Source organism: Apus apus, chromosome 2 (assembly GCF_020740795.1).
Source record: "Apus apus isolate bApuApu2 chromosome 2, bApuApu2.pri.cur, whole genome shotgun sequence".
Lineage (NCBI taxonomy): Eukaryota > Metazoa > Chordata > Aves > Apodiformes > Apodidae > Apus > Apus apus.
Window position 1 is genome coordinate 132,776,096 of NC_067283.1, and position 16,964 is coordinate 132,793,059.

Sequence of the window (16,964 nt, forward strand, 5' to 3'; positions counted from 1 at the left end):
CTGAATTTTTTGAAGTCAAATGATGGCTTACTCAGGAGTTTTGGCAACAAATCTTGATCTTAAAGACTTATATTTAGTTCCTGACACAGAAAAACAGAGCCTTTTGACGTAGCTGTCTTCTTCAGAGCAATGCATCTGAAAAGCCTTACGAATTGCCTCTTAGGGCAGGTCTCAGGCATCTTCTGCCAGCATTGGTTACCTAGCAGAGGGTAGTAGGACTTTGTTAAACTGGGCCTGAAGAGTGTTAACCCTTGCATTAACTGCAACTAATGGTCCATCAAGCCATGTTATGTTGTCCAGAGAAAGGAAATTAAAGCTGAGAGGATTGTGTATGTATGTCTCCAAAGATTTGTAAGGCTTCAATTGAGGTCACTAACTTACTTCTAAACAGGATTCTAAAAGGTCTTGTCTGTGATACAAATTACAACCAACCAATAGCCATGTCATTGTAACCAAGCAATGGCACAGCTCTGATCCCCCAAACATGTAGAGATTTCAGTTTCTCCATTGAAGAGTGACACTGTGAAAAGGCATAGCAGCAACACTCACTTTAGTAATTGTATTTTTCTCAAGTTCTCTCATAAGTTTATTTTTTTAGCAAAACCTGCTGATACCTGCATAAATGTAAATTAATCTTAATCTTGCTCAGAGAAAGTTAAGGGGTAGTGATTGAACAGTCAGTGAACTCTTGACCAGGCAGGGTTTTTACTGTTAAAATTAGTAGCAAAAAATCTCAAAGCATGACTCTTACAGATACTGTGGCTCTGTAACATCATCTATAACTTGATGGACTCTTGCATATGAAGTCAGGGATGTTTGGCAGTGAAATATGCTTCTAGCTCCCACGCTCTTCTGAAGTTTTGCTGAGGAAATATTTTTGGGCAGAAGTCCCCTAAGAGGTCTTCTGTGAGTTGCATAACAGTTCAGGTAAATTCTCAGAACAAAAATTATGCTTCTTGAAAGAATTATCAAAATATTTACCTTAAATCATCTGAATTCTAAGTACTGCTGCTGTGGTTTAAGCTCAGAATCTAGCTCACTGGCTTCTCAAAATGCTGCCTGGAGTGGAAACAGGCAGCATTGGTGGTCCGTTCAGTTCCTCTGAATGTAACAAGTAAGGAGGCTTTCTGTAACCTCTCTTTTTCTGATTTGCACAGGTGCTGAACAGGTACTCCTCCACACCTCTCATTCCTCTCCCAACACCTCCTATTCTTCCAGTATTACCTCAACAATTCGTGCCTCCCACTAATGTCAGAGACTGCATACGTTTGCGTGGTCTTCCCTATGCTGCTACTATAGAGGACATCCTGGAGTTTTTGGGGGAGTTTTCTACAGATATTCGGACCCATGGAGTTCACATGGTACTAAATCACCAGGTTGGTAGACGCTACGATTTTAGTCAGCCTGTGCCAGTTGCCTGTATATGCAAACGTGGTTCTTCTAATGATATCAATAGGGAGACGCCTTTGGGATTGACGCTTGTGGCATTAATTGTCCTCCAGCTCTCCTCTAAGTGTACTGGCAGTAGATAGTTGGCTTATTTTAACCTTACTGCTGCATTTGCTCTAGAATGATTCTGCAGGGGTTGGTGCTCCCAGAGAGGCAGGTGTGATCCTGCATGGTAGAAGGCTTGAACCGAAGGATCCTGCCCAACAGCATGCATAATTCCTCTTATACCAGGCAAGGAGTATCTTCAAAAGTGTGGGCAATGTTAACTCTCAAAGGCATTCTTAGCTCAACAATGTGCCTCAGGTATATTTGAGGACAAATGTGGCTCAAAGAGACAAGATTTCCTATGGCATAAATCAGGAGCTGAAGTTTGTTTCCTTAACTATGTGGTTGCTTTCTTTAGGCAGTCACAGCTAAGTACCAAGATTAACAGCTCATTGACATGTATAAGCAGTTGCATCTTTGCCATTGTTTTTTGGGAGCAGTTTCTACCAAAACTTTTTAGACTAAGGGTTGTGCATTGTTATGAGGCTTTTATCTGCATAGTCTTGTGACTAGAGGGAGGACACCAGCAGAAAACAAGCAACGAGGCTGGTGAAGGGACTAGAGGGAAAGTCTTGGGAGGAGAGGCTGAGGGAGCTCGGGTTGTTTAGCCTGGGGAAGAGGAGACTCAGGGGAGACCTTACCATTCTCTTCAACTACCTGAAGGGAGGTTGTAGTCAGGTGGGGGTCGGGTCGGACTCTTCTCCCAGGCAACTAGTGACAGGATGAGAGGGCAGGGTCTGAAACTCTGCCAGGGGTGGTTTAGGTTGGCTATTAGGAAGCACTTCCTCATGCAAAGGGTGATCAGACATTGGAATGGACTGCCCAGGGAAGTGGTGGAATCACCATCCCTGGAGGTGTTTAAGGAAAGACTGGATGTGGCACCTAGTGCCATGGTCTAGCTGATGTAGTGATGTTAGGTCATAGGTTGGACTTGATGATCTCAGAGGTCTTTTCCAGCTTCAGTTCTGTGATTCTTTGAGACAGCAGCTCCTCTAACTCTATGGATGTGCCCTGTGTGGTTGCTCTGATTACACTGGTTATTGTAGTATAAAAATGTTTTTTCTGAAAGTGTTTTTATCAACATGAAGCCTAAGCTGAAATGACAAAAATACTTCCTTGCTCTGGAGTAGGGTTTCTGTGTTTTGGAGTGGGGGGAGCAGGAACTATAGTTATTCCAGTATCTTTCTATCTAAAGAGATTCCTAGGTCTGTGAGGACTTTACCTAGAAATGGCTGGAAGACTATAAAGGGCTGAGAGAGGCTAAGAAAAGATGCAGATAATAAAGCACTAAATGGCTAAAAAAACTTCCCTGTTGTGTATCCTGCTCATTTACAGCTCTCTATAAGGATATAATTTTATTTTCTCTACAAGTGCATACCTAGCCTTAGGCTAGTACCCTTTTAAAATATTCCAGCAGGTATTGGCCTTAACAAAATAATTTTTAAAACCCAATAAATTAATGTTTGGCGCTTGCATGTATTTATCCTAGAATTTTTAAAACCACAGATAATAAATGTGGATTAGACCTTCCAATTCTGCATTCCTACTAAATTGTTAAGAGTAAATCTCAAAGCACCTATACAGTCCTGAACTGTAGTCTCTCTTCCATAGGTGTCCTTAGTTGTTGGTTTTTTTTAAATGTAGAAATAACATGGCTCAAGCTGCAGTGTTGCTTAATTGAAACAGGTGAATAAATGCAATCAGGTGAGTCCAAGTTGGAAGAACTTGAGGGAGAAGAGCTTAAACGTGCTGGTGAATGCTTGGGTTGACTGACTGTGTTTGACTTTGGAGATGAATATACCTGTTGCTGAAGAGACTGGTTTTAACACAAAAATTATTGCTATGCTGCTACTTCATGGGAGCTCCAGAAACGTGAGTTTTTTTGACTGCCTTGTTTATAGGGACGTCCATCAGGAGATGCTTTTATCCAGATGAAATCTGCAGATCGAGCTTTTCTGGCTGCACAGAAGTGTCATAAGAAGACTATGAAGGACAGATATGTTGAAGTCTTTCAATGTTCTGCTGAGGAGATGAACTTTGTATTAATGGGGGGCACTTTAAATCGAAATGGCTTGTCCCCACCACCATGTAAGTTACCATGTAAGTTTTGCATGGGTCTTGCCAGTTCTCTCTGCTGTGTGCGGGTAGGTGTTGGGGCTGCTTTCTTGACTCTCATTCTGGTTCTTGGAAAGGAGTGTCAGGTGGGGGCAATAAGACCTTTTAATCTTAAATCTTCAGCAGCTTGCAATCATTATTTTTCCCTTTGGTTGTGAATTACTGTGACTGAAGAACTAGTTTAGAATTACTCTTGCTTTTCTAATGGCAAACTTCCCCTCCTCTCCCTGAAATTTAACTTGGCCAGGGTGAGCCATGACTCTGAAAACTAAGCCCTGCCGAGAGCTTACAGAACAGTTTCCCATTTGAACTGGTTTGCATTTACATTTTTCATCACAGTGAACATGTCAAATAAAAGCCCTTTCCCTTGCACTTCCAAAACTTAATTTATGAAACCATTGGTAATGATCTTCTTTAGGACTTAACCACAAGTGTTTTGCCTCTTTGAACCACTACTGACTGAACTCTTCCTTTACTTTTTGTTGTTCCTACAGAATTGAGGTTGCTTGTGTGTATGTAAAATGCACATAGGTTTGGCCTCAGAATTACATAAACTGTATTTAATGTAAAATTATGCTCTTTAGAGCTACTAAGATGAGTGTGGACTTGTAGGCAAGCATTTGGGGGGAAATGCTTTAAGAGCTTAAGGGCTAATATCTTAAGCATACATGCCATATAAATTTAAGCCTATGGGAAAAATAATACTTTGCTTCCAGGATCACAAATGGCAAGGTAGTCAAGTAGGAGCTTTCTTTTTGTCTCTCTATGTAGGTGTGTTATCAGTGGTGGTGGATTTTTGAAAAAGTGTCCTCTAAATCCTAATTAGAGCTGCCAATATGGCAGCAAGCCTCTTGGGTGTGGTTCCTTTGAGTGTGAGTAGATTGTCAGCTAATCCTTAGGAGATAAGTTTTCCAGGTGACTAGTGCCTTTCTATTTATTTGTTTGTTTTGCAATCGAAGTATATTTCTGAGTAGGGATCTGCAGTATGTAGTCCTGTGTGACACCTGTTTTAGACAGGGGTTGGAAGCTTCTCCTGAGAGCTCCTAGAACGAGTTATTCAACAGAGTCCTGAAGTTTGGGAGCTCTTAGGTGGCAGCATTCCCGTTTCCAGCTACAGATGCCAGTGATGTATTCCTCAGATAAATGCTCTCTGCTCTGTCACTACCCCATCCCACAGTACAGTGGGATGCTGAATGTCACTTTAAAGTAAGCTATTTTTGTTATTCAGGTTTATCTAAAGCTTTTATAAATTCACTTTGTTACTGGGGAGGGGAAGAAAAGGAAAAGGCAAAGGAGAAGGGTGAACTCTCATCTGTGCGAATTCATTTAGGGTCTCGCACCTTGCTGAAACACCACCAAGTGTAATTTTAATATTATTTCTTTTTCACTTACCCTATTTCCAGAGTGAGAGGTGGGGTTTTGTGTATTACTGACTTTGCTTTTGACTGGAGGGGTGAGCACAACACTTTTAGTCAAACCCGTGCTGGCGGCTCAGATTTATTCTCCATGTTGACCAAGAGAACGAGACACTTGTGAAGACTCTACTTACTGCAGAGCTGTTCACCTAATGAAGACCATATATATGCTGGAATTTAAAAGGTCCTAATCTGTTTTCCATTTGTTCCCTTTAGGCCTTTCACCCCCTTCCTACTCTTTTCCGGCTCCTGCTGCGGTTGTGCCGACAGAAGCTGCTCTATACCAGCCCTCCATGCTCCTGAACCCTCGGACACTCCAGCCCTCCACTGCCTACTACCCTGCTGGGGCTCAGCTCTTCATGAACTACACAGCCTACTACCCCAGGTAAAGCAGAGGAGAAACCAAGCAGGAACAAAGAAGTATTTTTGCAGCAAATGCACAAAGCTCACAAAAGAACATTGCTGTGCTAAAGGCTTGTGCTACCAAGAACACCTTGTTTGGAATCTTGTTCAGGAAAACAATTTCAGGATATCTAGGGATTTCCCAAGTTTTAGGGTCTTTCAGGTAGTGTTGTCATTTTTTTTGTTGTTTTTTTAAACATAGTCACGCAGTTACGATGGAAATTTTTTGTTTTGGTGTTTTGGTTTTCTTTTTGTTGGTTGGTTGTTGTTTTTTTTCACCTAACATGCCTCTTAAGCTTGTTAGTTTGCACTGTTGTGCCCTCAATGGGAATTGATGTGTGCAGTACTCCTTCCTGTGTCCGTAAAGAAGCCCCTGGCTCCTTTTTAGAAGGGGTGGATTGGAGTCTGCCCTGACAAATTCTGCTGAAATTATCTTTGTTTTTGTAATAAAGTAACTTTTGACCTTTATGATTAAAACTGCGTTTACTTATTTATAGTAGTACTGCATTGAAGCCTAAATGTATTGAGTGCGTGTGTAAAGCATAAAGAGGCATATATTCTTCCTGACTTGCTAAACACCTCTCACAAAGGGCTTTTGGCTCTTCTGGATATATTAGCAATCTTCAGACCAAACACTTTATATACCATTCATCCTCTGCAGTCAAGATGCCTTGGAAAGAGCCATGTTCCCTATAAGCCATAAACTATTCCTTGTCTATCAGGAAACCTGCTGAAGAACTCAAGTCTTCTATTAGATGCTGACCTGTGCTTTTTTTATCTGGAGAAAGGTCTGAGTAGATACTTATGAAGCAATATGGACTCTCTAGTACCTGTAAGATAACAAAAGTTTTCTTATTACTTTACACTAAACCAGTATGTTTGTGAGCTGCTTGTTTTGGGTTTTTTATTAAAATGTTTTCATCACTCATGAGTTAATTCCTATAATGCCTTCATGTCTGTCTTATGGTTATGATAATATGTTACCAAACTGAGCTTCTTTAATGTAAGAACAAGAAAAAATAAAATTCCAAACTTGCACTGGCAATATAAAACAAGTTTCTTAATAACAGTTTTATATGTCATGAGAACACAGTAGCAGTAATAGTTTGTAGTGACTTTGACATGTTGTACTTAAAGTAATAATAGACTGGCCACTGCAGGCTAAGTGTCAGGCCCTACAGAGGTCTTTATGGGACCCCATGTGAGTCTCATCACTGCTTGCTTGGGTGGTAGGCATATAGGTTGGTTACAGACTCATCAGTCCCAAAATCCCCTCTTTTATGTTCTCATCTGACAGTTGCATGCTGTTCTTGGGAAACTATACCGATGTAGCTTCGGTGCCAACTACAAGTACCTCCCTTAAAAAAAAAAAAAAATTAAGTAACATTTCTGGAGTCAACTTGGGTCCTTTCCATTTTATGAGATCTGATGTTTGGATATTGCTTTTCCATCCAGAGTAAATGTTTTATCTACAGACAAATGGTATATACTGCAATAGGAGCAGTGTTCCATTGTAGCTGATATTTTGGTTTGTTTTTTTTGTTTTGGTGTTTTGTTGTGTTTTGTGTTTGTTTTTCCTAAAAAAAAGTAAGTTTTATTGCTTTTCAGGCAACTTCCTGTGGTTTGTAAAGGATGCAATAAGTAATTGGGTCCCTTTCCTGTAGCAATCAGAACTCTCTTAAATGGACTTTTCTCATTCTGAAATTTAATTCAAAAAGTGTGGTGCATTTATATGCATGTACATGGAAAAGCAATAGAGACCTAGTGGCTAATGATCAGACAATGGTTTATAAATCTAACTAGTGAATACTTATGGAAATAAGGAAAGATTCTCTGACCTGCTGCCAAAAGTTTTTACTGCTTGTGTTTTGCATGGTCAAGTGGCTTTATAATAGCCAACTCTGTTCTCCACACAGTAATCAACCTAGACTGGGGGGGGGAGGGGAAGCATTGCTTTGGCCATCAGTGTCTATCAGAAATGCTCAGAACTCTGACTCTTAATGCTCTTCTAGCATTGGTGATGAAACCAAATGGTGTAAGGAAATGGATGTCTTCTATGCTATTAAAATAGCTTTAGTGAACTCCTCATGAAAAGGAGGGAGAGCAAGTTATTCGGGATCTGTCTTTGATATCTCTGCTCAGCTTGTAATTATATCTGGCAACATGTTCTGACAGCAAATCAGTGGTCTGTGTCTCTGCCTAGTCCCAGGCTTTTGAGAAAAAGAACAATAGGATTAATGGGAGGGAGGGGTTGCTTTCCTTATCTAATCCTGGATGAATAGGTGTACTAGTTGCTGTGTACATGTACATTGAAAGTAATGAATAACTCCACAGCTTGGTAACTGCTAATGTGTCTGTAGAAACTTTCACCATACACAAACTTGAAAGTTACCACTATGGAATTTGTAGTTTTAAAACAGTTAAATGTTATTATATTTATTCAATTCTAATGCCATTTTGATCACTTTTAAGCAGTGCCTCTAAAACCTCAAATTTCTGTTAAAGTCCATAATTGTAGGAAGACACTTGCTTTGTTTTGTTTTTGTTGTTTTTTTAATTAACAATATTTTGAATAGTGAAGTAGAAAGAGGAGCTTTTTACTCAACTGGGTAGTATGCTGGTGGGACACGTAGGCAAAAAACTATGTGGAAGCTGAAAACTGATGTGGGTTCAAACAAACTAGATAAATTTCAGGGCAGGAAATTCATTGTGGGGTAGTGAATACACAGAAACCTCAGGAAGTCCTTGAACTCAAAATAACTGGAAGTGTTCCTTGTGTTCTGTGTCCTATGGTAAACCCTTGTGCTATTGAACCAAGGTGGGCAGAAGAATTGGTTTGTTTGCATCTTCAAAGTAGTATTTGTCTTGAGAGATACTAATGCTGCTTGTGAGCATGGATCTCTTCCAATGTGTTTGTAGTTGTGTTCCGCTGTGCTAGTCTAATAGTAGCTAAGTCTGGGCTATCTTCCTGTTGTGTTATGTATGTACAACTCTCTCCATTGGACTGATTTGAATTAAGAGGTCTTTTTATGTGGTAAAGGCATGATTCTGATACTTGTTGCACAAGGAAATACAGGGTAATTTGTTCTCATCTTCCTGCCTCTTCATGCAATAGATTAGATATGGGGTTTTTTTCTCATCTATACACTAATCAACTTGTAAAAGTGTTTATGTATTATATACTTATGCAACATATATATTAATGCTTATGTATGCATGCATACATAAAGTGTGTGTGTGAAAATAAAATTATGAAGGTTAGAAAAAAGCTTCACTTATTCTCCATGGTGGATCAGATCCTTCATAATGACTGTCATGGAGAACAAATGGGGCTTTTTTCTAACCCTGGTCATTGAGCAGATGCAAACTTAAGTATAATCAAATTGCAACCACTTTAAACTGGCAAAACTAGGAACAAGTGGGCTGGATTAGGAGCAATACCATTCAGAGCTGCTGCCAGCAGCTCTATTTGCATATCTGTGTGTCTGGCTAACCAGCAACACTTGACAGAACTGGGTTAGGAAACAACCATATGTGTATTTAGCCTGGGAGATTTGTCACAGATGGAGAACCACAGCAGCCAGAAGCAAAACCCCTTCATCACCTTAGCTGAGAGCATATCATCATATCAACTCACATCATCGTATATTACTCACAGCATCATGGCAACACTCGACTACAGCTCTTAGACTGTAGTACTCTTTCTATTTTATGTCAGCTTGGATTGCATGAGATCATATCTGCAATGAATGAGCTCACTGAGCATAAAAGCCTATGGTGGCTTTTAGTTGCTGTCCAGCATATGGAGTTCACATGTTGACATCAAAGGGCATAATCTGGAACTCTTCATTATCTACTCTTGCTCATGGTGAGCCAGTCTCCATCATAGATTTGTAAAAATAACCTCAACTCTTTAGTTAGTGGCACAAACTTGTCACCAGAATGATCGTTTCTGGGTGAAGCCTTAATGATTCACTCTTAAGTGAAGGTAGTTTGCCAAGGATTAAAACAGCAGGAATGCCTTTAATTGCTACTGTATTTCATTGTAGAAGGAGTGTGTTACCAGGGAAGACAAATTGTTGTATGTCTCCATAAGCTGTTATTATTTCTTCACTTTAATTAGTAGAACTACCATGGTGTCTGAAAAGCAGCAGAATGGTCGTGCTTTGATCAATAGGTATCTGGGTGTTGGGGTAGTAAAATTATTTAAATTAAAAAACACCCATTTTCAAAGTTGATAAGCCTGTAAAGATGTTGCTGCTGGTAGCAGTGTGCAAGATTTACTCAGTCCACCATAAAAAATGCCACTATGGATGCTGGTGGAGGTTGTTCTTCTTACAGGTCCCACTTTTGTTAACATAATAATGATTTGATGGTCAGTTACCAGATCTTGCTGTCACCTCCTCATTTTGCAATCTAGTAAAACATTTGGATTAGTATGAGGGATTAATTGACATTACAGCACTATGCACATTAGTTGCAGGGATCAGTTTGAGTATAATTTTTCCTTATTTACAGCACAGTTCAGTGGTGGGAGAAAAGATCCTTCTGTTGTGCCTTGAGGCATGTGTGTGTCATCCATGCAGGTGGTTCCTTTAAACATTTCAGTGATGGCCAGGTGATCTCAGGTTATGTTGAGGTGCACAGACATGTTGCTGGATGCTTCTCTTGACTCAGCAACAGCCCTCTACAGGGATGTGTAGGAAGTCCCAACACTATCCATGGCAGATCATTGTGGTCTTCTGTGGCAGCAAGTGCTTCTGGCTCCATTCCTATTGCTGCTTCTTGTGCTACCATTAACTTAAACAGGATAGGAAGCTGGTTGCAGTAGCTAGGCTGGTTAGATAAGTGTCAAGTGGGCAGCAGGCTATCTGGTTAAACGTGTGGATGCCATCTGCACCAAAGGAGCTTTTGGTGTTTCCAGAGACAGAGTTGGGCTGATCCTGGAAACTTTTTTTTTTAATTAAAAAATGACAACAACAACATGAAAAACACAAAAAATATCCCACAAAAAAAAAACCCTCCCCTGTAGAGAACAGTCTGTGGTATTTGCCCATGATTAAACAGCAGTCATGGGGATCTAAATGTTTAATTAACAGATGACCTGATGATTTAGTGCTCATATTTCTGCTATTTGTCAAGTTATATGGCCTTTCTTTTTCAAAATCTGGATAAATATTCCAGTCTTGGAAAAGGAAGATTATTCTGGTTATGTAAATATTTTTGCTAGTAGCATGTCTTGCTAGTTTTTGTGAACAAAGTACCATGTTAGAACTTTTAACTTCAGTAATTATACCACAAAAGTTACTAGCTTTACCTCTCTCAAACTTTGTATGAACCACTTCTAAAAAAAGCTTTATATTGAAGCTGCATTTCCTGCTTTTGGGCTGCTTTCCAGCAATGAAGATGATAGGCATTATGCTGCAAGCTTGTGTATACGTGCAGGTTACACCCATGACTCGTGCCAGCCCAAGGAGTAGTTGAAAATCCCTATTTGCTTCTGAAGAAAATCTGCTGATATCAGATGCTGGAGTGATCTGTCAAATTTCCTGAGGATTTCTGAAGGCTGCTTGATGATGTGCACCTTCTGCTTACTGCAGAGCTGCTCAGGGTCTGCTGGGCTTCCTAGAGCCACCAAAATGGGAGGCTAATTTAATCTTGAAACACTAGTGGCTCAGTCTGACAAGCTGTTCTTCCCTGTTCCCTTCCCTTTCTTTTTTCTCCCATGACTTTCCCTATTAGTGTTCCTCTGAGTGGTAGAGTGAGAGATATGTAGTAAGACTAACTTGCAATACAGGACCTGGCTTACAGTTCTGGAATTAATAGAAGCTGTCAATCAGTAGTAGCCTGATGAAAGGATTTCTTCAGTATGTTTTCACAGAGCAGAAAATAGTTAATACTTAACAAGCAGAAATCTTTTTCAGGGCTACAGAGAATAAATTAGTAGGAAAAGCAGGGACACAAAATCTGCAGGAAGGGAACTGGAACCTGTAGATGGTGTCTGTGCACGTATCTGTTCCTCTGTGCAAATAGTGCTGGCTGGCTGTGGGTATCCTGACTGACCTGCAGGTTAGTTGGCAGAGATCTGAAAACCTGCTTGGTTATGTATGCTGACTGCTCCCAACTCACACCCACTTTTAATATAAACCACAGCTTCCTTCTGGATATTGATATCTGGTAAGCAAATATATAATGGGGGAAAAAAAAAAAAGTATTAGGAAATCAAACAGGAGAAACAGTGATTCTTAATGTTTTTATATAATATTTCAGTGATGGATGTCTGGGATACCCTGAGGTACAGAAATGCTGTTTGAATGCCAACATCAACCTGTGAAAATTTGTTCTTGCATTTGGAACTAATTTCTGAAACTTAATTGTGTTTTGTTTGGGGAGCCTTTGGAGAATAACACAATCTCAGAAATATTGATTTCGGTGGGGGATAAAACCCAGCACGTTCTGGCTGTTGATTAGATCCAAGAAGAAGGATCAATTCATATAGAGAAAAGATTTGCATTGGGAAATGCTTCATATAATGTTTGATTTCAAGAACTAGATTTATATAAAAAGAGTTAAGGTCTTGCATTGTGTCATTATATAGTGATATGCAACTACTAAGAACAGCTTTAGAAATCCTTTGACCCCATGTAAAATATGCAGGTACACTTTTAATTGCTAGTGTCCTCTATCTACTGCTTTTCTGTCTGATGACATCACCACTCTAAGTCACTTGCTGCTGTGCTTCTAGGAAGTTGTCACCCCTCAGTTTGGGAAAATGCAGGAATGGCTGTGAGAAGATCATCTGTTATCCTGTATCAGGAATTAGAGCAGGTAGTGTCCTTAGCCTGAACTTGCTGCTGAAGCTGTCTATTGCCTTTATCTCCAAGGTGGTGGTATGAATTGGCAAGTGCTTGTAGCATCTTGATGCGAAACCAGCAGGGTTAGCTTGAATAATGGGAGTTTTAAACAGAGATGTCTGGCTTCCCCTAGAGACCCTGTAGAAGTAATAATAATAATAGGGGAGTGCAGGGGGATGAGGACTGAAGGGGAAGCACTTTGCCCCACCCAGTGCTGTCCTACCAAAGCTGAGGGAGTGCACATGGAGGCTCAGTAGCAGAGCCAAGTGACTGGGACATTGGAAAGGGGAAAGCTGTTCTCTGGGACACCACACCAAGGCTCTCATGACCCACCACTGCAGGTTCATGTGGCTCAGTGTCTCAGCAAGGGGGGCAGAGGAATTTCAGTTTAACAGTGAACCCTTCCAAAGACAGGGCTGTAGCCTTGCTTCAAAAGGAAGGCTAAATTGCCCCAGGTGTCTGTCTCATCATGGGTCTGTTTTCTGGTGGTTTCTTGTTTGATTTTGGTGTTTGTTTTTTTTTTAACAGCAATGCAAGTTAGCTCTGTCTTGTCTTACTAAATCAGTTTAACCCAGAAAGCTGCATCATGGTCTGGTTTGGGTGTTGGGCTTTTTTCTCCCCTAATAAGAATCAATTCTGCAAAGAAAACTGGAAAATATTTTTTTTCTGGGTCTTCATATGAGTTTGTGAAGTAATGGGGTTGTTCACATGAGGATTCTAGAAAAATTTAAACTATTCTGTAGCTGAAGTTCTATTATGGTGTTCTGTTTTCTTATCTCAGATGCAGGAGTTACCCTTTTTGGTAGCTTCAGCTGTCTGGCCAAAAGTATTAATGTCAATGACACTTTCCATAAAGCTAGGCAGTTGCAAATAGTCTGGGGGTGCATCTTATTCAATGCAACAGAGTATTTATTATTTTTTTATTATTAAATGTTTTTTATATATATGTGTGTGTGTGTAGCATCAGCTGAAAACTCATGAATTACCTGATATTTTAGGAAAAAGAGGATATTTGTTGGAACTGCCAAACCAGAACAAAACAAGGATCTGATAACTAGCTACAATTTTGTGGTAATTTGAATAAGGCTATGGAATACCTGGCAAAGAATCTAAAAACTTCTAACATCAGCAAACTATGAGTATTTTGGGTCTTAGAGTATTTTTTTTATTCCTGAATAAATTATATTCATTGTAATGACATTAATGTTGCTTTAAACCAAGACAAGCATGTCCCTTTGTGGTACTAGCCTTGAAACTGTGGCAGTTGCCATTGACCACCAAAGATGCTGTGTCTTAAGAGTCCATGAAATTTAAGTAAATAAAAGCAAACACTGCCTGGCTAGCATTGCTGGCAGCTCTGGAGAGCTTCTTCCTCACAGGTATTTAGCAGGTAACTCACAGAGAGCACTGACCTGGAGTTTGCATGCAAACCATAGATGGACTTGAATCCGTGCCGTGGATTCATCTCCTCACTCTTCAGGTATGTGTAAACCTTGTGGTTGCAGACAGCATAGGGTGGCAATAAGCTCCAAAGCTGAATGGTGCACTGAGAGGCAAGATTTTTATTTGCAGTCTCCTTAGTGTCATAAATTGACACTGGGACCTTTTGCTTGAGAATTTGAGTAGTACATAGGTATACTGACTGTAGTAGTATTTTTGTTAGAGATTAGTGAGGTTATTAATCTTATGGAAAAGGCATGAGGGAACCATTAGTGGGAAGTGTTGTATTTTGACAAATTTGCATGAAGACCCTTCTCTGTGGCATAAAATCTTAACTTCCTGTAGCTGTTTTTCTGACAATAGGGTCCAAAGTGATGCAAATTATTGCAAGTGTCATCTTTGGCATTAGACAGTCTGCTACCTAGTGTAACCTCCCATGAAGAATTATTCACAAAGGCACCCAGGAACATGATATCATGGATATAAACAAGCACTGCAAAGAACTTCCATAGCAAAACTGCTCTCCTGCTAGACATGGATAACTGCTGTGGAGCAGTGTTAGAATTCAGTTTTGCTCTTGTTTAGTGAAACACCTTGAAGACTTTTATAAGAAGGGAAACCATAAACATCTGTCCAGGAATGGCTTTTTCCTGCTGGATTTGCTTGTTGCCTGCTGTGATTAAGCTATCCCCTTCTATACTGTGCTGTGTGAACGTGACCCAGGACCTTGCAGATAGTGGGAACTGAGGAAGGCTGAAAGCAGTGGTGAGATCACATGCTTGGAGAAAAATGCACCTACTGGACTTTAAAGGTGCAGAGGAACTCAAGAAGATGAACTTTAATTTGAAGATTGAGTATAGGATAACACAGTAGGACTTGGAGGGAGGGAAGACACTTTCACGGGTCATCTTGGGACAGTGGCCTTCAGGCTAAACTTAGTTTTTGAGAGTATCTTTTTAGCTAAGGATTTAAGTACAGATATAAGTACACAGTGGAAACTTTCCTGAGCTATTTTTATAGCCATGAGTTTGGAGAACAGAAGTGGAGGCAATCTGGGAACTACCTTCCTAGTGTGGTTTGAGAAGGCAATCCTAGGTCCAAGGAATAGCATGAAAATGCTGATGGAAATGGTGGGTGCTTGAAGTGCCCAAGAGATAAAGCAAAACTGTCAGGATGGCTTTGGGCTGGGGTGTGGGGGGGGCTACTTGCTCTTTTTTTTTTCATTCATCTTAAAATTGTGTAATATGGAGGAGAATCCAGTGGCATCCCCTCGGTATTAGGACAACTTGAGGTGTAAACAGCCTATGCAGGTGTACCTGGTAGTGAACTTGTTAGTTTCTCCTTCAGAGACTTTGAGGGGATGTGTGGCTCTGGCTGTGCAGGAGTTGTGTTTGTCCCTGATGTCCAGGGACACACCCTTGGGACCAGTCAGTTGTGGCTGCCAGAGTCTGGAGATAGTCTGCTTCAACAAGATCCTGTGTACCCACGTTTTGAGCTGTTAGGGGAAGCTGATTACCTCAGTGTAGTTTCTGTTGGTGAATTGCTTGATACCACAGTGATGGGAGCATTACCAATATCTAATTATGTGGCCTGAACTTTTATATCTGCCCAGGGCTTTAAGAAAGGTTAAGATAGAATAGCCAGCTGCTGACTCTCTTCTGCACTAGTTTGGCTTCTGATTCCTTCTATCTTAACTTGTGTTTGTAGTATGCAACAGAGGATCGACTTGTACACACAAATGATCCGGCCAGGACAGTGTCTAAAGAATGGATTTGCATTTAAAGGCCCCAGCAGTTAGACTTCCTTAGAGAAGGTAAGGATAACAAACCCCAGAAGATGGTTTTTGGGGCATCACAGTGTTTCCTTCAGGTAACCACCATATTCAACATGATTTTTCATTTGCTGTCCTGGGAATATGGCTACTGTTTGATATGTCCACAATGTCACACTGCAGTATATGACTGTGGCTATTCAAGCCATCATTTAAAGGATTTGGGCTACTCCAGCCTTGTTGTGGGCTGCTGCTTTGCCTACTTTCCAGGGCTCCAAATGCATGCTACCTCAAGATTTAATATTGGGATTGAGGGCCTCCAGAAACCTCTGAGAAGCAAAGTACAGAGATGTTAACTCTCTTTGCAGTGCACTGAGATATATTGTTGGTTAGGCAGAATGTTACCTACTTTCTTAGGTAACTGCAGAATCTGATTTCTAAACCTCATGCTGATACAAAATTGCAGCAGTAGACTGTTTGCTTAACTGGCAGCTACTCTCTTGCTTTTGTGAGCTTTCTGATCAGGCCTTTTTAGCCTTTCAAGCTTGGTTTACTTGGTCTTCTGTATAGGAACAATCAAAGGGTGAAGTCACCCAGAAAGCATTTGTGCAGAAAAATGCAAGTTAAACTGAAAAGCAGTGTATTTATGGCCGCACCATGTGCTTTATGTGCAGTGGTTTTAGAGGAAGATATAGAAATATATTTACTAAAAATGCTTCTGTAATCTCTAGTATTTAAAAAATCTACAGTCAAAGAAGTGATAAGATTTCTTTTATGCCCCTTGTTCTTTCCTCTATTTCCTTCTTTGCCTTCCCCTCTGGAAAACAACACCAACAAATGGCCTCTTTTTCATTTTTGCTCTTCACTGTCACAAAGGCAGCTTAGCCCAGAGTGTAAACCATTTGTGGACAAGATCTTCACCTGCAGCATGATCTTGCTGTCATCTGCTCTAAGAGTTCTGCTAAGTCAAATGCTCCTGTCTAAGAACAAAAGTGACCATCTCAGCTAGTTGGCCAACAACCTGGAGTTTCACTGGGCTGATGAAGCTAACCCCCATCCATGAAACCAATAACCTGAGGCTATAGCAGTGTTTTGCCTTGAGAGGTACATTGCTTCCCATGCACCCACAGCTGTTGTCTGCGGTGAGCACTGCCATGGAGTGACCCAAATCAGGGAAGCTGATCCAACTAGAACAACCTAGGAGGAAAAAGAGTTCATCTTTCAAGCCATTTTCACCCAGCCCAGCTTACTGCTCAGCTGTATACCTGTGTCAGCTCAGAGGAGGGAAGGTAGAAGTGAGCAAAGCAGGCAGTGAGGGATGGTAATGGCATTGCCACATTGATGGAGTTGATGTAATGCTAAATTAAGTCTGGTGTACTCTGAGTGAAACACTGCTCCAACAGAAAATATCATTGAAATCTTGTGTGTCAGGTGATCCTTCAGTAAAGATTTGATATTTTGGAAATTGAGAAA

General features: G+C 40.5%; 1 protein-coding gene across 3 annotated transcripts in view; it reads left to right on the plus strand.

The window, feature by feature from the left end:
• The window catches only part of ESRP1 (epithelial splicing regulatory protein 1), a 32,246-nt gene extending 16,728 nt beyond the window's left edge, over positions 1 to 15,518 (plus strand). The window contains exons 11-14 of one of the 3 annotated variants that reach the window (XM_051610715.1): positions 1,158 to 1,376; positions 3,396 to 3,594; positions 5,241 to 5,409; positions 15,428 to 15,518. In XM_051610715.1, coding sequence (XP_051466675.1) covers positions 1,158 to 1,376; positions 3,396 to 3,594; positions 5,241 to 5,409; positions 15,428 to 15,518 — 678 coding nt within the window. Of the gene's footprint in view, positions 1 to 1,157; positions 1,377 to 3,395; positions 3,595 to 5,240; positions 5,579 to 15,427 lie in introns of those variants that run through there. The other 2 variants (XM_051610717.1, XM_051610718.1) reach the window with 2 other exon arrangements.
• Positions 15,519 to 16,964: the final 1,446 nt, after the last annotated feature.